Consider the following 26,089-nt stretch of genomic DNA (forward strand, 5'->3'; position numbering starts at 1 on the left):
GAGCTCTCTGAGAGCCCTTCTATGACCCAAGCTGTAGTGGAAGAAGACTTTGTGAGCCCCCAGCCCAGCGCAGCTGCCTTACAGAAAAGCAGCCAGACTGTTTTCCACGTGGGTCTGTGTCCCTGCTATTCCTCACTGAGCAAGGCCTCCCGACCTGAGGCCCCAGCCACCCCACCACTACCTAGGCTCTTGGGCCAGTAGCAGCTCTGCACTTCCCTGGGACAGAGCTCCCAGTGGAAGCAGACAGGCCCGCCACTTTTGCTGCTCTACAGCTCCCTCCTCTAATGCCCTCAGGCTCAGGAGGGATCATGGTGATTAAGGACTATCATGGACCTCCAGCACAGTGCGGATGCCTTACAGAAAAGCAGCCAGACTGTTTTCCATGCAGGTCTCTGACCTTGTTACTCCTCACTGGACAGAGCCTCTCCACCTGGGCCCCCAGCACAACCACCCTGCCCCTGCCTGAACACTTGTCAGTGGTGGCTCTGCATTTCTCTAGGGAAAGAAATCCCATAGACAACCTACAGCCCCTCTCCCATTGCAGCTGCAGTGGTATCACCCTTACTGCCCATGGGCTGGGGAAGGAACAAAGGGCCTGGTTGTGTCACTGGCACCTCCAGCACACTGCAGCAACCATAGGGAGAGAAGCCCAGTAGCTCTTCCCTGTGAGCCCTTACCCCCTACACTTCACCAGATAGGGCCCCCAACTTGGGATCTCCGAGTAGCTGCCCCAACCCTGACTGAGCATTCCCAGTGGCAGTGGCTCTGTGTTCCCCTGGGGTGGAACTTCAGAGGAAACCGACAGCCCCTCTGCCACTGCCACTGCAGTGGTTCTGCCCTTGCTGCCCTCAGACTGAGGAAGAAACAAAGAGCCTAAGGGCTTTACTTATACTTCCAGCACACCACAGTTGCCATATGGAAAGGAGCCCAGTCTCTCTTCCCGGTGAGCCTCTGACCCCCTGCTCTTCACCAAGCAGGGTCCAGCTCAGGCCCATAGTGCAGCTGCCCCACCCTCTGGCTGAACATTCCCATTGGCAGCAGCTCTGCATTTCTGTGGGTTGGAGCTCCCAGAGATGACTGAAAGCCCTTCTGCCACTGCCACTGCCACTGCCACTGCACTGATACTGCCCTTGCTGCTCTCTGAGTGGGAAAAGAGCAAAGATCCTGAGTGCTTTACTCACAACTCCAACATACCCACACAGCTGCCCTAAGGAGAAGAGGCCAGTCTGTCTTCTCCCACAATACCCCTGCCTCCCTGCTCATCACCAGGCAGGGTGCCCTGGCTTGGGCCCATGGCACAGCTGCCCTACCCCAGGCTGATTGCTCCAATTGGTAGTGGCTCTATATTTATCTGGGGTGGAGCCCCAAGATACAAGTGACAGGCCCTCTGCCATTGCCACTGCCAAGGTCCTGGCCCTTGTAGTCCCCAAGCTGGAGAGGGAACATAATGCCTGAGCACAGCCCAGGACTGCCAAGTAGAGAGCTGACAGCTGAGATCTACAGCCAGCACTCATGTAGGAAATGAGCCCACACCCTCAGAGCATTGAGAGGGAGCACAGCTGAAGACACAAGAAAATACAGAGGAACCACATGGCTGAGCAAGAGCCTACCTACTGGCCATTATGCATCAAATTTCAACAACAAAAATACTTTGCTAGTGTATCCCCCGATAAAATCAAGGACAAGAGTTCAGCTACAAATGAAGACCTAGTGCAAAGTCTCAGCCCTCTGATAACATCCAGAAACAAAGTCAACTGACCATAACTGAAATTATGCCACAGTTAAAGGAACATCAGCCCACACAGATGAAAAAGAACCAGCATGAGAACTCTGGCAATTCAAAAACCCGGAGTTCTCCTTACCTCCAAATGAATGTACCAGTAACCCAGCAAGAGTTCTTAGCCAGGCTGAAATGGCTGTAATGATAGTCATAAAATTCAGAATAAGATTCAGGAGAAAGTCAAAACCCAATCCAAGGAATCTAAGGACTACAATAAAATGATACAGGAGCTGAAAGATGAAATGGACATTTTAAGAACCAAACTGATGTGATAGAACTGCAAAATACACTATAAAAATCTCATAATGCAATTGCAAGTATTACCAGCAGAATGGACTAAGCTAAGGAAGAACCTCAGGTCTCACAGATTGGTTCTCCAAACTAAATCAGTCAGACAAAAATAAAGAAAAAAAAAAGAATTTTAAAAGAATGAGCAAAACCTCTGAGAAATAGGAGATTATGTAAAGACACCAAATCTAACACTCATTGGCATCTCTTGAAAGAGAGGGAGGGAAAACAAGCAAATTGGAAAACCTACTTGAGGATATTATCCATGAAAATTTCCCCAACCTCGCTAGAGAGGCCAACATTCAAAGCCAGGAAATGCAGAAAACCCCTATGAGATACTGTATAAGACAACCATCCCCAAGACACATAGTCATCAGATTCTCCAAGGTCAACATGAAAGAACAAGTATTAAAGGCATCTAGAGAGAAAGGGCAGGCTACCTACAAAGGGAACCCCATCAGGCTAACAGTGGACCTTTCAGCAGAAACCCTACAAGCCAAAAGAGATTGGGAGCCTATATTGAGCATTCTTAAAGAAAAGAAACTCCGGCCAGGCTCAGTGGCTCACGCCTGTAATCCCAGCGCTTTGGGATGCCAAGGCAGGTGGATCACCTGAGGTCAGGAGTTCGAGACCACCCTGGCCAACATGGCAAAACTCCGTCTCTACTAAAAATACGAAAATTAGGCATGGTGGGGCATGCCTGTAATCCCAGCTACTCGGGAGGCTGAGGCAGGAGAATTGCTTGAACCCGGGAGGCGGAGGTTACAGTGAGCCTAGATCGCACCTTTGCACTCCAGCCTGAGCAACAGAGTGAGATTCCATCTAAACAAAAAAAAAAAAAGAAGAAGAAGAAAAAAGAAGAAGAAGAAGAAAGAAACTCCAACCAAGAATTTCATGTCCAGCCAAACTAAGCTTCACAAGCAGAGGAGAAATAAGATCCTTTTCAGGCAAGCAAATGCTAAGGAAATTCATTACCACCAGACCTTACAAGAGGTCCTTAAGGGAGTGGTAAATATGGAAATGAAAGACCGTTACTGGCTACCACAAAAGCACAATTAGTTACATAGACCATTGACACTGTAAAGCAACTACACAATCAAGTCTACATAATAACCAGCTAACAACACAATGACAAGATCAAATTTGCATGTATCAACATTACCCTTGAATGTAAATGCCCCAATTAAAAGTCACATAGTGGCAAGTTGGATAAAGAAGCAAGACTCAGCTGATTTCTTCAAGAGACCCATCTCACGTTTCAGACAAAGCAGTCTTTAAACCAACAACAATTTAAAAAGACAAAGAAGGGCATTACATAATGGTAAATGGCTCAATTCAACAAGAAAACCTGGCTATCCTAAATATATATGTACCCACCACAGGAGCACCCATATTTATAAAACAAGCTCTGAGAGACTTAGATAACCATACAGTAATAGCGGGAGACTTCAACACCCCACTGGCAGTATCAGAAAGATCATTGAGGCAGAAAACTAACATAGATATTTGGGACCTGAACTTGATACTTGACCAAATTGGCCTAACAGGCATCTACAGAACTCTCTACCAATTAAAAATATATATATATATACACAAACACACACACACACACACACACACACACACATTCTTCTTATCTGCACATAGAATATACTCTAAAATTGACCACACAATTGGCCATAAAACAATTCTCAGCAAATTAAAAAAAAAAAAAAACAGAAATCATACCAACTACACTCTCAAACCACAGCACAATAAAAATAGAAATCAATACCAAGAAGATCACTCAAAACCATACAATTACATGGAAATAACCTGCTTCTGAATGACTTCTGGGAAAATAATGAAATTAAGCAGAAATCAAGAAATTATTTGAAACTAATGAAAACAAAGATACAACTTACCAGAATCTCTTGGGCACTGCTAAAGCAGTGCTAAGTACTAGATGCCCACGTCAAAAAGTTAGAAAGATCTCAGGTTAACAACCTAACATCACACTTTGAGGAACTAGAAAAACAAGAGCAAACCAACCTCATACTAGTGGAAGACAAGAAATAACCAAAATCAAAGCTGAACTGAATGTATTTGAGATGTGAAAAAACATACAAAAGATCAATGAAGTCATAGTTGGTGTTTTGAAAGAATAAATAAGATAGACCACTAGCCAGAGTAATAAAGAAAAAAAGAGAGAAGATCAAAATAAACACAATCAGAAATGACAAAAGGGACATTACCATCAATACAACAGAAATGCAAAAAAAAAAAAAAAAATTGACTATCACAAACACCTCTATGCACACAAACTAGAAAACCTAGAAGAAACTGATAAATTCCTGGAAACATACAACCTCCCAAGACTGAGCCAGGAAGAAATTGAATCCCTGAACAGACCAATAATGAGCTCCAAAACTGAATCAGTAATAAATAGCCTGCTAAGGGAAAAAAAAAAAAAAATAAAAAGCACAGGACCAGGTGGATTCACAGCCAAATTCTACCAGATATACATAGAAGAGTTGGTACGATTCCTACTGAACCTATTCCAAAAAGTTGAGGAGGAGGGGCTTCCCCCTAACTCACTCTGAAGCCAGCATCATCCTGCTACCAAAACCTGGCAGAGACACAACAAAGAAACTTCAGGCCAATATCCTTGATGAACATAAAAGCAAAAATCCTCAACACAATACTAGCAAACTGAATCTAGCAGTACCTCAAAAAAGCTAAGCCACCACAATCAAGTAGGCTTTATCCCTGGAATGCAAGGTTTGTTCAACATATGTAAATCAATAAAAATTATTCACCACATAAACAAAACTAAAAACAACAACCACATAATCATCTCAATAGATGTAGAAAAGGCTTTTAAGAAAATACAGCACCACTTTATGTTAAAAATCCTCAACAAACTAGGCATTGAAGGAACATACTTTAAAATAACAAGAGCCATTTATGACAAACCCACAGCCAACATCATACTGAATGGGCAAAAGCTGGAAGCATTCTCATTGAGAACGAGAACAAGACAAGGATGCCCTCTCTCACCACTCCCATTCAACACTGTACTGGAACTCCTAGCCAGAGCAATTGAGCAAGAGAAAGAAATAAAAGGCATTCAAATAGAAAGAGAAGAAGTCAAACTATCCCTGTTTGCAGACAATATGATTCTATGCCTAGAAAACCCCCATAGTCTCTGCCCAAAAGCTCCTTGATCTGATAAAACAACTCCAGCAAAGTTTCAGGATATAAAATCAATGTACAAAAATTAGTAGTATTCCTATACACCAACAACATCCAAGCTGAGAGCCAAAGCAAGAATGCAGTCCCATTCACAATAGCCCAAAAAGAATAAAATACCTAGGAATACAGCTAAACAAGGGGTAAAAGACCTCTACAATGAGAATTACAAAGCACTGCTCAAAGAAATCAGAGATGACACAAACAAATGGAAAAATATTCCATGTTTATGCATCAGAAGAATCAATATTGTCAAAATGGCGTTACTACCCAAAGAAATTTACAGATTCAATGCTATTCTTATCAAACTATCAATGACATTCTTCACAGAACTAGAAAAAACTATTTTAAAATTCATATGGAACCAAAAAAGAGCCTGAATAGCCAAGGCAATCCAAAGCAAGTAGAACAAAGCTGGAGGCATCATGTTACCTGACTTCAAACTATACTATAAGGCTGCAATACCCAAAACAGTATGGTATAGGTAGAACAATGGAACAGAATAGGGAGCCCAGAAATAATGTCACACACCTATGACCATCAGATCTTTGACAAAATTAACAAAAACAAACAATCTACAAAGGACTTCCTATTCAATAAATGGTGCTTGAATAGCTGGCTAGCCATAAGCAGAGATAATTGAAACTGGGCCCCTTCCTTACACCATATACAAAAATTAACTCAAGATGGATTAAATACTTAAATTTAAAACCCAAAACTATAAAAATCCTTGAAGAAAATCTAGGAAATACCATTCTAGACATAGACCCTGGAAAAGATTTTATGACAGAGACACAAAAGCAATTGCAACAACAACAAAAATTGATCAATGGGACCTAATTAAACTAAAGAGCTCCTGCATAGCAAAACAGCAAAAGAAACTATCAACAGAGTAAACAAACAACCCAAAAACTGGAGAAAATGTTTGCAAACAATGTATCTGACAAAGGTGCAATATCCAGTATCTATAAGAAACTTGCTGAGACCAGCTTAGTGGGGGAGACCCTAACCTAGCGGCGCTAGGAATTAAGGATGCACACGCAGAGATATAGAGGTGTGAAGTGGGAGATCAGGGGTCTCACAGCCTTCAGAGCTGAGAGCCCTGAACAGAGATTTACCCACGTATGTATTAACAGCAAACCAGTCATTAGCATTGTTTCTATAGATACTAAATTAACTAAAAGTACCCCTTATGGGAAACGAAGAGATGGGCCAAAATAAAGGAATAGATTGGGCTAGTTAACTGCAGCAGGAGCATGTCCTTAAGGCACAGATCGCTCATGCTATTGTTTGTGGCTTAAGAATGCCTTTAAGCGGTTTTCTGCCCTGGGTGGGCCAGGTGTTCCTTGCCCTCATTCCCGTAAACCCACTACCTTCCAGCGTGGCGTTAGGGCCATTATGAACATGTTACAGTGCTGCACAGGTTTTGTTTATGGCCAGTTTTGGGGCCAGTTTATGGCCAGATTTTGGGAGGCTTGCTCCCAACATGTCTCCCTTCTTTGATTTGCAGAGATAAAAGCAAGGGCAGCTTTGTCACAGTGAGCTACTTCTCACAGGAGTCGAGATCCGCATCTGCAGACTATACAAAGACAAACAACATAGATTAAAAACACAGTCATCATTGAAATCACAGAGCTTCCCAGTGTTTTTTAATCCATTTTAATGGGTTACTAGCTGCTAATTTATCTGCAGCTCCTTTAAGTACTTCAGTTCCTGGCATTAAGGTCAGGTGTGCCTGGGATGCTTTAAATATTTGTTTTTTAATTTTGCTATATCCAAAAACAAGTTTGTCAAGTGTCCTTCTAGATGCTTTTTTATTCTTTCCTAAATTTTGATCTTATTAAGAACATTTAATAGTTTCCACAAATCCTTGTTTAGCGCCTAGAGTGGGCCATATCATTTGAGGTTGAGGTGTTACTATACTGCCATGGTTCCAGATAATAGGAACTTTTGCCATACTTCTTATCATTTCTACCATCTGACCATTTTGTCCAGATCATCTGAACATAGTGTGACTGTGGCACGCAGACTGAGAGGTGCAATTCAAGCTAAATATCCCCTTAGGGGACCAATTAATAATGACTCCATAGGAATCATTGTGCAGCACCTCTGCCTGTTCAGCAAAGCAATCTTCCTAAACAAGTACGTTCATTTTTTCTAAATGGGTCCAATCCTGTTTACAAATAGGTTTTTGAAGGCGGTATGCCTCAATTATAGAAGCAGATTTATTATGGTAACTGTGTCATAGAGTGATTGCATCCAGGCATTATTACCAGCCCTTATTGAAGGAATGCTCACGGCAGTGGTAATAACTGCTATCATAGCTACCATTAAATTATTCATTCTGACTGGTTGTCCTGCTTTCCTCAGGTTTTCTTCTGCCATTTGTGACAGCTTCTTGATCTGTCCCCAGGTGGGTGGCTGTGTTCGATGGGTGTTGCTCGTGACAGTTTGGGTCCTCCTCAGCGTCAGTCTCAACATGGCTGCAACCGGGGGGTCCTCGGGATCCTCCCGGAGTCTCTTCCTCAGCATCTGGCTCATGATAAGGTTTCAGGTGTCTTGATGGTATCCAAATCAGCTATTGATTTTGGCCTGGAGAAATACAAGCATAACCTTTACCCCAAGTTATTATTTTACCTATTTCCCAACTTTTTGTTATTGGATCTCTCCACCAAATCAGTTGTTCTGTTTCTGTCTTTGCAGCTGGTTTCTGTAGGTGCTGTTCAGCTGCTGATAACATCTGGCCTTTGGGCAGGCTCAAAAAATTTCAAGTTAATGCTAGGTTCAGTTGCATCAATGGGGTTCCATATTCTCTGTCTCTCCCTTTCTGCTTTTGCAACTGCTGTTTTAGGGAGAGATTCATTCTTTCCACTATGGCTTGTCCTTGAGAATTGGATGGGATACCAGTGAGGTGTTTAATATTCCACATAGAGAAAAATATAAGACGTCTGGAAAATTTTACTTTTTGAGTCAGAATAAGAAGCTTTACCATTACTAGGCCCATCTGTAAAAACATTCTCAACACCTTCAATTGGTTTAAATTTAGTTATTTTAAGGAGAATCCAATTAGTTAATTTCAAAAACTGAAACAGCTTCGTTTTAGGAAATGATTATCGAGAATACCCACCAAGTCAGCTAAATGGGTTTGCCAAGTAAGACTATTTATAAAAGCTTGCTGTATTTGTGCCTTCGTGAGAGGGACAATAATTTTTCCAGGATCATATCCATGTAATTTAACAATGTGAGTTCTCCCAATCCCTATCATAGTAGAGATTTGATCTAAATAAGGAGTTAGAGTCCATGGATTAGTATGTGGAAGAAAAAACCACTCTACTAAGTCCCGTTCTTGGACAATAACACCAGTAGGTGAATGCTGAGTTGAAAAAATTAGCAAATTGAGAGTCTTCTCTGGATCTATTCTATTTATCTGAGCTTTATGGACTTGCTTCTCAATCAGTTGTAACTCTGCCTCTACCTCCTTTGTTAATTGCCAAGGGCTAGTGAGACTAGGATTTCCTCTAAGGATAGAAAACAGATTACTCATGGCATAAGTAGGAATGCCTAGAGCAGGTCATATCCAATGAATATCCCCTAGTAATTTTTGAAAGTCATTTAATGTTTTTAGTTGATCCCAACATATGGTTACTTTCTGTGGCACAATGGTAGTGTCATTTACTAAGGTCCCCAAGTAGGAGTAAGGAGTAGTAGTCTGAATTTTGTCAGAAGCTAATTAAACCAGTGCGAGAAATGGAATTTTGAATTTCCCCATTGTAATCTGAATCAATAACTCCTGTATGTATCTGTACCCCTTTTAAACTTACACTAGACCTTCCTGAAAGTAATCCTATAGTCCCTACTGGCAAGGGTCCACAGACTCCTGTTGGGACCTTTTGCAGGGGTTCCCCAGGCAGAAGGCTCACAGCTTTTGTGCAGCATAAATCTACTGCGGCACTACCGCCTGTGGCGGGGGACGGACATTGTACAGGGGTGAGGGAATGGCCTCAGCTGGAAATGCTCTGGTTTAGAATGGAGCCCAGGACGGGCCCTTCATGGCATTTCCTGAAATCGGGTTCTCATCTTTATCAAATTTAGAGTGACACTGATTAGTCCAATGTTTTCGTTTTTTACATTTTGGACATATTTCAGGCTCAACAGTTTTCTTTTTTCCCGTATCTGGCGGCCTGACTTGCTGATTTTTCTACGTTCTTTTTTAGTATGACCATGCTTCCCACAGATAAAACAAGCTCCAGGAAATGGAGTGTTTCCTTTATCCACTCTCAGTCCTGCCATTGCCTGTGCCAACAAAGTAGCTTTATGCAGATTATCTCTGATACCATCACAGGCCTTGATATAATCAACTAAATGTGCTTTCCCTCTGATAGGTCACAGAGCAGCCTGGCAATCGGGATTAGCATTGTCAAAAGCTAATAACTGCAACACTATATCCTGAGCAGCTGAATCTGCAATCATCTTTTTAAGAGACTCCTGTAACCGAGCTATAAAATCAACCTATGGTTCTCTAGGTCCCTGTTTTATGGCACTAAAGGAACGGTATTGTTCCCCACCTGAAGTGATTTTTTCCCAAGCTCTAATGCACACTCCTCTAAGCTGTTTATGGCATCATCCTGCCTGACCAGTTGTGCATCTAAACCAGCCCAGCCGCCAACCCCCAAAGTTGGTCTGCAGTTATATTAATTTGAGGTTGGGCCTGGGCATTGCAAGCAGCCTGAATGGAAGCTTCAACTGCCCACCAAGTTTTAAATTGTAAGAACTGAGCAGGACTTAGACAAGCTTGAGTAAGAGCGTCCCAGTCAGTAGGAATCATTCGACTGGAAACAGTAACATTCTTTAACTGTCCCATTACAAAAGGAGAACCTGGTCCATACTCATTTATAGCTTGTTTTAATTATTTGAGTAATTTAAAAGGAAAAGGCTCAAATGTAACTGTAATATTTCCCTGTTGATCTGGGGGGTGTATTCTAACAGGGAGCTGCCAAGCCTCTAAATCTCCCTCTTGTCTAACTTGCTGAATTCCTGCCTGAATAGAACTAAGAGTGGTCACTCGAGGCGCTGCTCAGTCACTGGGGCAACTACTTTTTGCCCAGTGTCCTCCAGAATAGAAAGATCTGGAGGGTCTTTTTTCTTCAAAATAATAATGAGAGAGTGCAGAAGGGTAGGGATGAACCTCTCCCTCCTTTTCCGCTTTAGCTTTAGCTGGTAAATAAACATGCTCTGTAACCTCTTCTGTTACTTTGCTATACCCTCCTTCCTCCTCATCATCAGTGTGAAAAAGTTCCAAGGTGAAACGAATCAGACCCCACACCTGTCCCATTGTTACCCTGACACTTCTGAGCTCCCCTTCTTACTCACCACAGGGATTGCTTTAAGAGTACTCAGGTGTCCTCCAGCCAGTTTTCCATTCCAACTGTCGCTCTGGCAACCCTTCGACCTGGATTCGAGCCCCCATGAATGGACACCACTTGCCCAGACCAGCTCAATGGGGGAGACCGTAACCCAGTGGTGCTAGAGGAATTAAGGACACACACACACAGAAATATAGAGGTGTGAAGTGGGAGATCAGGGGTCTCATAGCCTTCAGAGCTGAGAGCCCTGAACAGAGATTTACCCACGTATTTATTAACAGCAAGCCAGTCATTAGCGTTGTTTCTATAGATACTAAATTAACTAAAAGTATCCCTTATGGGAAACAAAGGGATGGGCCAAAATAAAGGAATAGGTTGGGCTAGTTAACTGCAGCAGGAGCATGTCCTTAAGGCACAGATTGCTCATGCTATTGTTTGTGGCTTAAGAATGCCTTTAAGCGGTTTTCTGCCCTGGGTGGGCCAGGTGTTCCTTGCCCTCATTCCCGTAAACCCACAACCTTCCAGCACAGGCGTTAGGGCCATTATGAACATGTTACAGTGCTGCAGAGATTTTGTTTATGGCCAGTCTTGGGACCAGTTTATGGCTAGATTTTGGGGGGCTTGCTCCCAACAAAACTTAAATATACAAGCAAAAAACAAGCAACCCCATGAAAGAATGGGCAAAGGACATGAACAGACACTTTTCAAAAGAAGATATATACATGAGCAATAAGCATATGAAAAAATGCTCAGCATCACTGATCATTCGAGAAATATAAATCCAAACTAAATGAGATACCATCTCACACCAGTCAGAATGGCTATTACTAAAAAATCAAAAAACAAGAGATGCCGGTGAGGTTGTGGAGAAAAAGGAACACTTATATACTTCTGGTGGGAGTGTAAATTAGTCCAGCCATTATGGAAAGCAGTGTGGTGATTCCTCAAAGAACTTAAAGCAGAATTACCATGCAACCCAGCACTCTCATTATTGGGTATATACACAAAATAATATAACTTGTTCTACCATAAAGACACATGCACATGTGTGTTCGTGGCAGCACCATTCACAATAGCAAAGATGTGGAATCAACCTAAAAGTCCATCAACAGTTGACTGGATAAAGAAAATGTACATACATGTCATGGAATACTATGCAGCCATAAAAAAGAATGAGATCATGTTCTTTGCAGCAACATGAATGGAGCTGGAGGCTATAATCACAAGCAGGGACAGAAAACCAAATGCTGCATCTTCTCACTTGTAAGTGGGAGCTACACATTGAATACATCTGGACACAAAGAGGGGAACAATAGACACCAGGGCCTACTTGCAAGTGGAGAGTGGGAGGAGGGTGAAGATCAAAAAACTACTTATTGGGTACTATGTTTATTACCTGGGTGATGAAATAATATATACACCAAACCCCTGTGACACACAATTTATCTATAGGACCAACCTGCACATGTACCCCTGAAACTAAAATAAAAGTTTAAGAAATGACTTTGAGCCCTGTTTCTCTTGGTACTCTTCATGTCATGGGCATTTTAGGGAAAAAATATAAAAATTTTACTTAACTCTTTGTCTTACACTGTTTGCCAAAATCTATACCAGATTAATTGTAGATTTAAAAATAAAAATGAAACCATAAAAGAACTAGAAAATATATAAAGAGTTACCTATAATGTCACATTAGGGAAGGCCTAAGTAAGCATGACACTGAAGGCAGTAACCATATAGGAAAAGATTATTAGGTTTAATTACATGTAAGGAAAGCTTTTCACACCCTTTGACCCAACAGTGTCATTTCTAATGACACATCCTAAAAAACCTTTGGACAAGTGTATAAAAATTTACATATGTAAAAACATTAACTACATCATTGTTTATAATAGTGAAAAACTGGACCCAGTCTAAATACCTATCAAAGATGATTAAACGCTGATGCATCCATATTAAAAATTACAATGTAAAAATGTAGTTATTGACATAAAAAAGGTTATCAAATGACACTTTTCATCTGATCCGATTTTGTAAAAATACCTATTTATACACATAGAAGACTTCTAGATGTGCATGAAATGTTAGTAGAGGTTATTTGGGGGTACTTTAATAAGCTCTTTTTCCTTTTGCTCCTCTTTTTTATGCATATATGTATGTATGCATGCATTTATGTATATGTAAGGAATAGGTATATCTTGTATAAAAATAATTGAAGCTTAAAAAGATTTTGAAATTTCCATTTCTCTCTTTTCACTTGTGGATTTAGGTCAGACCTTCTCCAGGAAGCTATTTGTTCCCCTTAAATGGCCAGTATAATTCCTGAAGCCACCCCTCATCTTTTGTATTTCCCTATTCAACTGTCAGTTCTTGAAGATAGAGTTGTAAGTTGTGTTTCATTATTTACTGCCTTCCATACACATGCTCAGTAAGGACTGGTTGGCTGGTGATGGCCCGATTTCCTCAAAGCATGCTTTTGAAGTCTGATATAACAGTGCTTACCCTTAACCAGCTGAAATGGTCAAAATCTTGGTCCGGGCTAGCACACTTTTGCCAAGAGGGCAGGGTGGCTATAATGGCTGTCTTTCTACTACTCTCCTAGGCTGTGGTGGCTGGCTGGCTGATAGAGCTGAGCCCTTTCTGTGTAAATCTTTCCCCAGACAGCTTTCTTGTTCAAGAAAAAGGCATTTCTCAGGTTGAGTCGCTGCCTCTTATCATTAATGTCTATGTAGTTGTGGTTTCCTCTCAGAACTTCCAAGCACATTCTCAAGAACTCACAATGCTGTTAAAAAAAAATTCATAAAGGATGGGTAACAAAGAAAGAAGACAAAGAACTAAGAGGAGAGGAAAGGAGAAGAGAGAAGGAAAAGAGAATTGAGATTCATGACCTTAAGTACAGCAGGTTGCTCCAATCTAAAACATCCCCTGGACATAACAATAGCTACTGTTGCTCATGAAATTACTTTGCCAGAAAAGTCTACACAGACGTTGGTTTTTCAAGAGACCTGTGAAAGCTCTGATGGCCACTCTGGCAGCCCTCCAGGTTAGAGACTTTACTGATCTCTAATAGGGCCTGCTCTTACAGTTAGAGATCATTCCAGGTTTGTTGCAAATATCAAATGAGATGATAAATGGAAATATGTTTTATAAACTATAATATTAAAATGCTTGGTGTTCCTTTTGTAAGCTCTTGAGGGCACTGACAGTGGTTTAATGTATAATTGTGTCTTCATGGCAGTTTGGAACAGATTTTAAATACCTGTATTTAAAGAAAGTCAAATCCAAATATAGAATGAAGAGAACTGATTTCCTAGAAGGGAAAAAAAAAGTGACTGTCTGGGAGTGACCTAAACTGTTTGGTGAGTTGTGGTCACCTAACTATATTAGAAACACCTTGGGTTTTCCAAGTGCCTTCAATTGATTAGAATTATTTTCCTTAGAAGTAATTCCCAAGAAAATGCTTGTGATTTCACTGCCAATGAAATGGTTGACATTTCTCATTTTATTTTATTTTATTTTATTTTATTTTGAGATGGAGTCTCGCTCTGTCGCCCAGGCTGGAGTGCAGTGGTGTGATCTCGGTTCACTGCAAGCTCCACCTCCCAGGTTCACGCCATTTTCCTGGCTCAGCCTCCCCAGTAACTGAGACTACAGGCACTCGGCTAATTTTTTGTGTTTTTAGTAGAGACAAGGTTTCACTGTGTTAGCCAGGATGGTCTTGATCTCCTGACTTCGTGATCCACCCGCCTCAGCCTCCCAACGTGCTGGGATTACAGGCATAAGCCACTGCGCCCGGCCGACATTTCTGTTAAAGTGTCCATTAACTTATGGTAAATTACAATGGAAATGCATGTGGCCCTCATGAGTGTATTATGGTCAAACTTTTAATAAGTAACAAATTAAATCATGATAAGGAAGTGACTAAAAGTTAATCAAACACTGCTGCTCTGCTCTTTCCATGAAAATAACCCTTTGCTCCTTCCAAGTTCAACACATGAGACTTCATATCAGATTCTCACCTGAATGCATGACTCTTCAACCTCAGGACTTGCAGAATTAATGGAATGCCGTCCTAAGGTTGTTGAGTTGTGCGTTTCTGGGCATTTCATCTCTATGGAGAAGTACCCATTCCCTCACCCCAAAGACTGAGGTAGAATGATTTTTCTCCCTAGGGAAAAATCTTCCTTGAAAGTTTTGTGGCCTCAAGAGCCAGAAGACAGAATGGGGAGGTTTGATAGTTGGATCCTTGCCAAAAGCCTGACCCTTGACTGTGAGACTCCCTCAAATTTGCAGTGTCTTGGGGATCCCTCCTAGTGACTATCTTAGAAAATAAACATTTTCTGTTCATTTCTAATGACTTAATTTTCTATTTTCTTTTTCAAATAGGTCCAGTTAAAAACAAGAAAAAGGGTAAGTTCCTTACTTTATAAAATTGCTGTCTTGTCGTATCTTTTCTAAAATTAGAAGAAAAAAAAATCAAGAGTACGATTTTTGTATTACATTCTTTCAGCATTGTCTGTCCGTTATTTTATTCAATATGTTATCTTCTTGAGTATTGTAGTTTCTGAAGAACAAGAAATCATTCTTTAGTGATAATTCACCTCTTTCTTTCATTCTTCCTTACTCTTCTCCCTGCTCTTCTTTTTTTTTTTTTTTTTTTTTTTTTTTTTTTTTTTTTTTTTTTTTTTGAGACGGAGTTTCACTCTTGTTGCCCAGGCTGGAGTGCAATGACGCAATCTTAGCTCACTGAAACCTCCGCCTTTGGGGTTCAAACAATTCTCCTGCCTCAGCCTCCTGAGTAGCTGGGATTACAGGCACTCGCTTTTATCCTTTTTTTTTCCTCCTTTATCAAATCAGTGATTGGGTATGAATGAAATCCTGAGTCACCATGTAGGAACTAGATACGCTACCTATCAAAAGATGTCAGCACCCTGTTTCTTGGACTTAAAGCTTCCCTGATTTGATTTCCCAAAGAGTCAGGGAAGGTATTTCTTGCTTTGAGGATTCAATATCATTTTCTCTGTAATGAAAATGCTATTCTGGGATAGTACCCTGACCGTTTAGTCTTTTCAAAGCAGCTTCCATTGTGCCGTTGTTGAGTCAGTAAGTCCCCAGTGTACTTGCAATGAAACTGGCCCTAGGGCACCTACAAGTGCTCACTTAACTAAAAGAGGAGAATCAATCCAAAGACAGAACAGTCTCCAAAGACAGGGCCAGGCAATATGGTCTACTACTTAGGACTGAAAAACCCAATTATGAAACTAGCTAAAGCACCTGTTTGTTTCTGGGTTCTGACCTGGGAGGAAGACAGAGTAAAACTAATGATTTTTCATGAAAATGCTTTAAGTGAAATGATGCTGTGTGATAAGATTTATGGAGCTTTATAGAATAGATTGCCAACCCCAGACTAGGCCAAAAGACTGGCTTCACCTGCAGTCTGCCACTTCTTCGAACACTAGGGTACTCTGGTGCCTTGAGGTATCATAGTCCACATGGAAAAGTTGTGTGCCTGTTGTAAAGAAGCTGAGGAATGACCTGACCTCCTGAGTGCCTGAACTGAGCAAGGTTGGAAAACAGCCAGGGAGCTGGAGTCAGTGAGGAAACCTTTCCCTGTGGGGCCTGGGCATTTACCACCAAGATGTTCTGTCTTTTAAGAAAGTAGATTTGATTTTCAAACATGTAGTTCTTAAATCTTGTCACATCCCTTTAAAACAGAAATTATAACTCAGATCATTGCCTGGCACTGCTACCTTGGACATTATTGAGAAGAGAGTGCACGTAGGCCTTAAACATTTACTTTGGCTGAAAGTTATTTAGAAGCCATTTAATATGGATTTCCTTGGATATGGTGAATAGGCACATGCTTGAAGACGTAAATTGAATTGTTCACTTAATTTTCACCCTTTAATGGAATTTTCCTCCTTCCACAACTCTCTCTCTCTCACTCACTCATTCACTCACTTTTGGTTGTTCTTTCATTTGGGGCTTAGCTAAAAGGTTAAGGAAATACTCCTTTGATGAAGTTTAGCTTTGAAAGAAATGTGTATATTCTTTCATCTAACACTACATAGGGTATGTTTCTAAGTACAGACGTCTCTGGGCTTTTATATCATAAGGTGTTCTGTTAAAGTAAGGAAATCCAGAGAAGGGAGTCAATCCTCTGAAGTTATCCTCTTGCTCCAGGGGTCATTTTGTACATTCTCTTCTCTGAGCCCAACTTTGTGTAAGTATACAAGTGTGAGAAGCACACTTGCCTAACCCTTGTTGCAGAGGAACAGAGGACCAGCTGCAGAACTGGAACAAAGCAGGAGTTTTTTCTCAAATGCCTTCTAACATTTTCATAAGTGAACATTCTGTTTTCACTGCAACCATTAGTCTCTTGGACTGGAGGAGTTTCTGGCTGTAAGTCTTCCAAAATTACATTAGCAATTACAGGAGACTCACATTCTTGAAGCTGAAGTTTGTGCTACCCACAGAACACCCTGTAGCTTGAAAATCACTGTTAGGCTTGGAAATCTTGGGACCCAGGACAGCCTAATATGCACCAACCTCTGTGTCTATGCCACCTAGAAAATAAGGAGGGAGAAGCAAACCTTACAACCAGGCTAAGGAAGCTTCCTGACTGCAAGTGGTAAGTCACCCCTCCTTATGGAAGCTCAGTCAGTCTCATAAGGAAACAGAGAAATCATTGAGGCCAAGCTCCTTGTTTCACAGATGTAGAAACTGAGGCTCAAGGAGAGGAAGGGATTTGCCCAAAGTGTGTCTGTGGCAGAGCTGGGGCTTACATCCTTATCTCCTGAGTACAGATTCTGTGTTCTTTCCACTACACTAGCTGGAATTGAAACTTGGGCTCTGAATAAGCCTGATTTGGAAGGTGCCCAAATCTGAAGGGAGATGGTTTTCCTGTTCAGCATCTTGAAATTGGCTAGATCTAGAAACGGGGCAGATCCAATCTTTTGCTGCTAAGTGCAGAGAAACCTCTAAAGCTCATGCCTCTAGGTCTTTAAGGCTACAGGGACTCTTCTGGGAGAGATGTTCTCTGGACCTTCCTTTCCTTCCTCTCTGAGGAAGAGGCCCCACGATGACCCCATGGTTTTATTCCAAATGCAGATGTGGTTAGACATAGACAACTGGCCTCTTGAGTGGCATTGCCATGAGGATTTGGTTTCTTGGCCATGAGGCATTCTTCTTAAAGGAGGACCTGATAAATCAGGACAGGATTTTCCTGCCTAAGGGTCTGGGGAGCAGGAAGTCAGAGTCAGTAAGAAGGTCTTTAGTGAGACTAGAAAGGTTGTATTTAAAACTAAGAAACTACCTCAGGTGAAGACATTGTGATGAAGTCTGGAAACAGGCTTCCATTCCTGAAACTTTCCATAAAATTGTGAGAAGGTGGTGAAGGAAGGAAGAAGACCTGCGCCCACCTGTAGTCTTTGAGTGTAGCAGCACAGAGCAGAGGAAGTCAACAGGAGGAGCTGGAGGTTTTGGTTCAAGACCACAGTTATGACTCATTTAAGATAACTACATCCTGGTGGGAATGTTGAAAGGACTGGAATATGAAATAGGAGGGTCGAGATTGTTCTAGAAGGATAGCAAGGAGGAAATGGGGGAAGAGTTGGTGGGCATGATTAGTAATACATTTGAGAATAGGACTTCTGAGGAAAGACTTTGGGAAGCTGGATTATTTAGCCTATAGAAATAGGGGTTGGTGGGTGACTTAATTTCTTTTCATATATAAGGATTATGTATATGTATATTCTTCTCTGTCTACGCAAATAGAGTAAGAGCTTAAACTGCCACAAGAGGGACATCAGTTAATATACCAGAGAACTTCCTAACAGTGAGCAGTGAGGGGCAATAAACATTGGAACATGTTACTATGGAGTTTACAGAATTTCCTTTCCCAGAGATCTTTTTAAAAAGAGTTTACAGAGGTCAGCTAAGAAAGTGAAACCTGCTGCCTCCTCCTCAGCTCTCTCTACTCTCTGTCACTGCTTCTTTCCTGTTTCTCGATCTCTCTCTCTCCCTCCCCCTCTTCCCGTGCCCCTCTTCCTCCTTCTCCATTCCCCCATCTCCAAAACTCCTTCCCATTTCTCATTCCCAACTAGCACTGTCCCCATCCCGACCCCCATTTCCTGTACATCCTGACTCCTAGAGGAACCTTCCTGGAGCTGATACTGTTCCTAAGGCCAGGCTGTACAGCTTCCTCTTGTTATCGACATCAAGTCCACCAAACTGGGCAGCAAACATAAAAGCTCTACATTCTTCAACAATAGCCCAATTCTAAAAAGAACCACAAAGTGACCCATAGGTCTAATCACTTGGTAGTTCTCATCCTTTGGACTCAGCTGAAATGTAACCTCCTTTTTGAAACCTTCCCTGACCTCTTCAGCATTTGGTCCCTACCCACTAAGGTAGCACTTCTACTATCCCATTACTGTGTCTGTTTCCCCACAGACACAGACTGATCTCCTGGAGGGCCACTTATTTCTAGATGCTCAAACCTAGCTTTGTAAATGCGTATTCACAAAAGGGAGTGGGGGGAAGGGAGAGAAAGCACAAGACACACAGAGACAGGGAGACAGAGCTGTGTGATAAAGGTATCCAACTCTTTAGCAGGGACTCCCAGAGAGCTGACTTTGTGTCCTCAGAAGTCTGTAGAACTCCTGACAGTCCACTCATCCAGGAAATAACTACAAATGCAACACTGAGGCCAGGCATGGTGGCTTGCGCCTGTAATCCCAGCACTTTGGGAGGCCAAGGCAGGCAGATCACCCGAAGTCAGGAGTTCGAGACCAGCCTGGCCAACATGGTGAAACCCCATCTCTACTAAAAATACAAAAATTAGCCAGACACGGTGGCACGTGCCTGTAACCCAGTTACTCCAGAGGCTGAGGCAGGAGAATCGCTTGAACCCGGGAGGTGGAGGTTGCAGTGAGCCGACATCGCACCACTGAACTCCAGCCTGGGTAACAGAGCAGAACTCCATCTCAAAAAAAAAAAAAAAAAGTAACACTGAACCCTATTTTTCAGGAAAGAAAGCAGGACCTCCTGGACCCAATGGCCCTCCAGGACCCCCAGGACCTCCAGGACCCCAGGGACCCCCAGGAATTCCAGGGATTCCTGGAATTCCAGGAACAACGGTTATGGGACCACCTGGTCCTCCAGGTCCTCCTGGTCCTCAAGGACCCCCTGGCCTCCAGGGACCTTCTGGTGAGTTCCCCTGTCTTTCCACCCCACCAGGTGCCTTACAAGTACTTTAGGAGAGCAAGAGTGGGTGATCCTGAGAGCAGTTTCAAACGGTGGAGATGGGGTTGGTGTGCAATGAGGGATGCAGCTCTCCAAGACCAGTGTAAAACTAGGAATTGAACAAGCCAGTAGGGCCTGACCTGCTCTAGCTTCTTACATCTACCAACCTGTCAAGGACAGGCCACCTGTTCTTACCCCATCTCAACCCTTCTATCACAAGCCCTCCCTGACTCTTGGCCTCCCTGTAGTGGACCAGTAAAATTCATATGAGCCAGAGACAGAGGCCCTGGTGGTTCATTGGAGTTCCAGTGGGGAATAGATTTAATCTTCTCTGATTCCCTGCATCTAGCTCCACATGCTGATGTTTGCATAGAAACAGGCTATGGAGTGGAAAGTTGAGGACTGAACAAAATGACAAGCCCTAGGACAGTTTCATCTTATGAAGTCTGAAGTGCTTTTCCCATAGCAAGTAGTCACTAATGGTCAAGAAGTTGGAAACTGAAGAGTCACTCAGTCTGTGGATAAAGCAAACCCAGGCACCAAGGCTGTCCCATCCAGGAACCAAGTGCTTCTTGCACTAGATCCTTACCCTACCACACTTGCCATTCAAATGTCATTTCACCCCTTTGCATTTTTCTCCTTCAGATGCCTGAAGGGCATCTGAAAGGTATGAATGCAGATCCAAACCTGCATTGACAAGAGTCAGACTGCCTGGGCTTATGTCAGTTGTTATTTCTTCCCCCTGCTCCCCACTCCCCCGCCCTGTATCTTGGGGCTTTAAAGAAATGGACCCTTACAGCTGATTTCTCCAGGGGCAAGAATTCTGCAGCAGGATTCAGATTCTTTAACTTGTACTTCACACAGGGCTAAGCAGTGTTACCATGACCACAAGAGATGGAGTTGGGGATTTTTTTTCATCCAATCATTCCTTAAATATTGAGCGCTTTCTGTATACAAAGAGACATATTGATACATGGTCCTTTTTCTCATAGAGGTTATCTCCTAGAGGAAAAGAGAACAAAGAAACAAGATATTTACAAACAGCAGTGGGCTCTATGAAGAAAATTGATAGAAAGGGAGCAAAAGGCTAGAGAAGCCAATGCCATTGTCTCAGGGTCACACAGTGACAGGAATGCCCTCTCATTGTTCTCCATGGGTGCCTGGTGGGGCTTGCCTTGGGCTAATATTGGCCAGAGGCAATACTCAGAAGTTTTCCTGCTGGGTGCTGGGCCCACTGAAGATGAAGGTCGGGGCAGGAAACAGAAGAGGTGCACTCTGACTCTTCCTCCAGCTCTAAGCCCTGGAGAATAAAGCTCAGACAGGGCTGGCTGCAGGGAGCACGGCTCACCACCACTAGCTGCTCAGGTGAGGGGAAAAGGAAGTCAAAAGATTATGCCCTCTGATAGGCCTGTCCTATTTTGCAGGTGCTGCTGATAAAGCTGGAACTCGAGAAAACCAGGTTGGCTGGGGATTGCTCTCTTCTTGGGTAGGAAGGAAAGCCACAGGCTAGAGCCACCTTTAAATTAGCTTCTTATTAGATTTCCTGAGGCTTTATTTCATGAGAACACCCTGGAGATTCTGAGGGTTTTCACTCACAGCCCCCTCCCATCTCTATGAATAGAAAAGCTTTGCCCCAGGGCATGTTTTTAGCTAAGGAAAGGGTGTCTTGCCAGGATCATTTTTCCTCATTCCACAGGAGACCCCAGGGTCACCATAGCCAGGCCCAGTAGTCAGCTGAAATAAGCTGCCAGTCAGACCTATTCACCTGAGCCTCCAACTCCCCAGCCACCCCAGACACCTTGTCGGCTCTCAGACCACCTGGGATCCGGACCTGAAGAGTTGAAGAGTATGTCCTTGAAAAACAGCCAGCCAGCTCCAGGCCCAGCCTAGCCTGGGCGTCTGCCTTAATGGCCTGAAGAGCTCCTCCCAGTCTTTGAGCTTCCTAATGTGTCTCTATTGGCAGGTTCTGCTGCCTTGCCTTGTCTCATCTCAGCCTCCCTCGCCACAGCTGTGTGGCCACAGTGATAAATCTACACAGCTGCACAGTGCTTGACGGCTTGCAGGGCAATTTTATATCCATCACCTCATTTGATCTTTAGACATCCCTGTGAGAGAGGCCAGACATTCTTATAATCCCCATTTTACAGTTAGGGAAATGAGGCTCAGAGGCATTACATTTGGTTGAGGTCACATAGCTAGCAAGCGGTAGAGCTACAAAATCATATTACCCTCTAGTAGAAACGTAGTCAGTAACATCCCAAGAGAGGGGAGAGGGATCAGAATTGGATTACAATAGAAGACTAGAAACCAGGATGGAAACATGGGACCGGTGACTGAGCAAGCAGCCATTACTCATAGTGACTACTCTCTATCCTTCTCATCCTGCCAGCCAGCTGTGGTGCATCTACAGGGCCAAGGGTCAGCAATTCAAGTCAAGAATGGTAAGAATCCAAATAGGCTCTCTCCCAAAGAGGAGCTTCTCCCCTTCCTCCTCCCCAACCTCCAAATAATCACCCAGCCTAGTTCCTCCCAGGGCCCTGAGGTACCCTTGGCATACGAAGTCATTCTTTGCTCCATCATGCCCTCTACTGGCTGTCCTGAGCAATTGCTAGCATCAAGACCAGTTGCTACACCCAAATTGCATTTAGAATCACTGATTACGGAGCTGAAAGGGACTTGAGACATCATCTAGCCCAGGCATTCTCAGGCGATGGAGTTTATATCAGAGCCACCACGGAGATATGTGTAGTTAGATTAATATTTTCACAATACAAATTATAGAAAGTAAAACAATGTAAAATTAAATTCTTCTTGTCTGATGGATCTACGCAGATGGGCAGACGGGCTGCTTCTCTCAGGGCAAGTGGGGCATGTTGGAATCTCCAGGGAGTTGAAGATGCTAGTGTCTATCAAAAGGGAGAATGTGTTTAATGGGTTTAAGAAGCACTGATTTATCGTAATCCCCGCATTTAACAGATGAGGAAACAGAGTCCCAGAGAGATTGGATAATACATTAATAAATCATGCTGCCTCATTTTGTATGATACTTTAGAGTTTTCAGCATGCTTTCTTTGTCTTTAATTTCATCCAGTCCTCACAACCACCCTATGAGGTAGGTATGAGCTCCTTTTTACAAAGACAGAAAGTGAAGTTCAGAGAGGTTAATTAACTTTCCCAATATTTCTTAGTCAAGTTCGTTTAGGAGCCAGGATTCAAAACTACATCTTTCTGACTCTTTCCTCTCCCCTATGCTACTTCAGTGATATGTATGTACACTCCACTGAATGATAAGGTTCATTTTCTTCCCCCAAAGAGACATGAACATTCATGAAAGAACAGCACTTTGGAATAATGTCCAGTCCCCAGAGTGCACAAAGCCTAAAATGCGTGAACCCCCAGGAGCCTTGGGAAGCAGCAAGCTAACCAAAATGCTAGATGCTTACAGAGCTTGGAGTGGAAGGGAGGGGTTTTGAGTACAGAAACGGTAAAGGAAGGTTAAAAAAAAAAAAACAGCTACCTGGGGACAGTTTCTAAGAACTCAGTCAGTCCTGAACTGGCTGTACTGAGTTTCCTTAATGACTGTATTTAGTTACTTCCCTGACTGCCACCTCCATGTCTGACTTAGTAGCCTCAGAAGTGTAAATAGGAAGAGAATGGCACCAAAACCCAATTGGTCCTGCTGGGGACCGCAAGGCCCTGAGTGGGCCATGATCCCCACCTGTCCAGGGAGGCCAGAGACAGGCCAAAATAGATTTGTTTGGGTATCTAGACAGATAGTGTTTCTTCTGTGCCAGCAGCCACTGATTTTGCTCCCACTGCCACACAGTAGGATTGTTTCCAGCCCCTCTGGGCCAATCCTCAGAAGTGGTCTGTGCTGACCCTTAGTACTACCAGAAGAAGTGATGGGGGTGGGGTGCAGTGGCTCACGCCTGTAATCCCAGCACTTTGGGAGGCCGAGGGGAGCAGATCACTTGAGGCCAAAATTTGAGACCAGCCTGGCCAACGTGGTGAAACTCCGTCTCCACAAAAAATACAAAAATTAGCTGGGCATAGTGGCACGCACCTGTAATTCCAGCTGCTCGGGAGGCTGAGACAGGGGGATCACTTGAACCCGGGAGGTGGAGGTCGCAGTGAGCCAAGATCACACCACTGCACTCCAGCCTTGGTGACAGAGTGCCTGACATTCCCTCTCAAAAAAAAAAAAGAAGAAGAAGAAGAAGTGATGGGGTCAGGGATTGGAGGACGTCATGCAGAGTGGTCCACGGATGGGACAGAGCCAGGGCAGTTCCTCCTAACTCCCAGCCCGTCTACTTACCACCTCAAGGAAAGATGGTCACCTTTTCCAGAAAACCTGTTTCCTCATCCCTCAGAGAGACAGGCCTACTGAAACTGACCAAAGATGGACTTACAAAATATAATTTCTTGGGTGCAGGATGGATGACTTAGAAGGGAAAAGGCTCCCTGGGCTCGGATGTCCTCCTCTCATGGTGGGAAGGAACATTCCTCTTTCTGCAGGATGGAAAGAGAAGATTTTCCTCCACCCTCACACGCTGGCTTCCACTGTCCAAAGGAATGAGACTGCCCCTCCACCCCTGCCTGGGGTGGAGCTGAGACAGATGTTTTGCCAAGGGTGCCTCGGCTCCTATCCTCCCGGCTGGCTCTGTTGCAGCCTGCCAGTCTATCTTTCACTCTCATAAGGATCCCTCTCACCTATGGGGCCCTGGTACTGGTGGTCAGTAGCCCCAGCTGCCGTGGAGTCTGAATCATCTCTAATCCCTAAGGTTCTCCAGATAGACAGTGGGCTGAGTGGTTTCCTCCCAGGGAGGCTTTCCAGAAAGCTGTGGGTGTGGAAGAACCATAAAAAAAGAATCTCTTAAGGAGAAAGAGAAAACCCATGAACCTATGAGACAAGAGGAATTCAGGAGCTCTGACTGGGAAAGTAAAATTGAATAATAAGACCTAGCCTGCCACTCAGTGTCTGAATTTTGCCTGTGCAGGCCCCATAACAACAAAGAAAATAGGGCAGCATGCCCACTCTCATCCTCCTCCGGCAAATTCCAGCTAGAAGGTAATGGTTAAAGACCCTTCCAGATGCAAGGGTCAAGAAAGGAAGTATAAAGACAGACAGGAGCCCAGGAGCCCTGAAGCAGGCCTGGCAGCTGCTTTACAAACAGAACAGCTTCTCTGCTTTCAAATGCTCTTCTTAAAGTTTGGCCTTCTAGGCTACCCTGGTTGCACTGGGATAGGGTTGGGGGTCGTGAACTCCTTGGTATTTATTTTCTGTTGCCTCGATTATTCTGACATGTACTGAGTGACTGCCCTTCTCTCATACTGAGATCTTTCAGGTGGAGTGCTCAATGACTGGTCTCGCATCACTATGAACCCCAAGGTGTTTAAGCTACATCCCCGCAGCGGGGAGCTGGAGGTACTGGTGGACGGCACCTACTTCATCTATAGTCAGGTAGAAGTGAGTACGGTCTTAGGCCTAACTCTTCTTATATCCAGAATGCAGATCCGGTGCAGACCACATAGGGGCACTGTGGAGCCAGCCAAGACTATCCAATGGCTAACTTCCTGCTTTGGGTGAGGGGGTGGGGGGACCGCACTGGGAGGGAGTTGAAAGAAGGAAAGAGAGAGGAGGCCAGCTTGTTTTGTTTTGTTTTGTTTTGTTTTGTTTTGTTTTGTTTTGTTTTGTTTTTCCCTAGCCAAATATTATTGAAAAACTGTGAAAAAGGCCCCTCCTACATTCTGCCATCTGATTCCCTCCTGCAGGGCCTCAGGCCCCTGTTTACCCTCCGAGCTGTTTGGCTCCACTGCCAAACTTGAACTTGGTCTCAGTATATTCTTTGAAAGTCAGTTCCAGGGTTACTGAGAACCCCTCCCCTCAACACTGCTGGCTCGGGCGTTATAATGAATAGTGCTCCTGCAGACTTTCTTTCCACCTCAAAAAGATTTCTGACTGTCTTTCCTTCCTCTTTCTCCCATTTGTTTCCCTATCTTTCTATTCCTCTATTCTTGCCTCCTTCCTGCTGTTATTCTCCCAGCCCTTTCTCCCTCTGCTTTTGTCCTCTTCCTGCCCTGGGCCCGCTCCCCAAGTCTGCCAGTGTCCATCTACTTCCATTCCCCGATTGTTTGCCTCCACGGGGATGGCTCCTTGGAGATAGAGGAAGATGAGCCATGA

General features: G+C 43.4%; 2 protein-coding genes across 4 annotated transcripts in view; one reads left to right on the forward strand and one right to left on the reverse strand.

The window, feature by feature from the left end:
- PJA1 (praja ring finger ubiquitin ligase 1) overlaps positions 1–26,089 on the reverse strand; it is a 1,335,831-nt gene that overhangs the window by 1,096,762 nt on the left and 212,980 nt on the right. The gene's annotated exons all lie outside the window — the stretch shown is intronic.
- The window catches only part of EDA (ectodysplasin A), a 440,121-nt gene that overhangs the window by 408,748 nt on the left and 5,284 nt on the right, over positions 1–26,089 (forward strand). The window contains exons 3-7 of one of the 2 annotated variants that reach the window (XM_050776243.1): positions 15,049–15,072; positions 19,693–19,872; positions 21,333–21,367; positions 22,298–22,349; positions 25,245–25,375. In XM_050776243.1, the coding sequence (XP_050632200.1) occupies positions 15,049–15,072; positions 19,693–19,872; positions 21,333–21,367; positions 22,298–22,349; positions 25,245–25,375 (422 nt within the window). The remainder of the gene's footprint in view (positions 1–15,048; positions 15,073–19,692; positions 19,873–21,332; positions 21,368–22,297; positions 22,350–25,244; positions 25,376–26,089) is intronic. The other variant, XM_050776244.1, reaches the window with a different exon arrangement.

This window comes from Macaca thibetana, chromosome X (assembly GCF_024542745.1).
Source record: "Macaca thibetana thibetana isolate TM-01 chromosome X, ASM2454274v1, whole genome shotgun sequence".
Taxonomy (NCBI): domain Eukaryota; kingdom Metazoa; phylum Chordata; class Mammalia; order Primates; family Cercopithecidae; genus Macaca; species Macaca thibetana.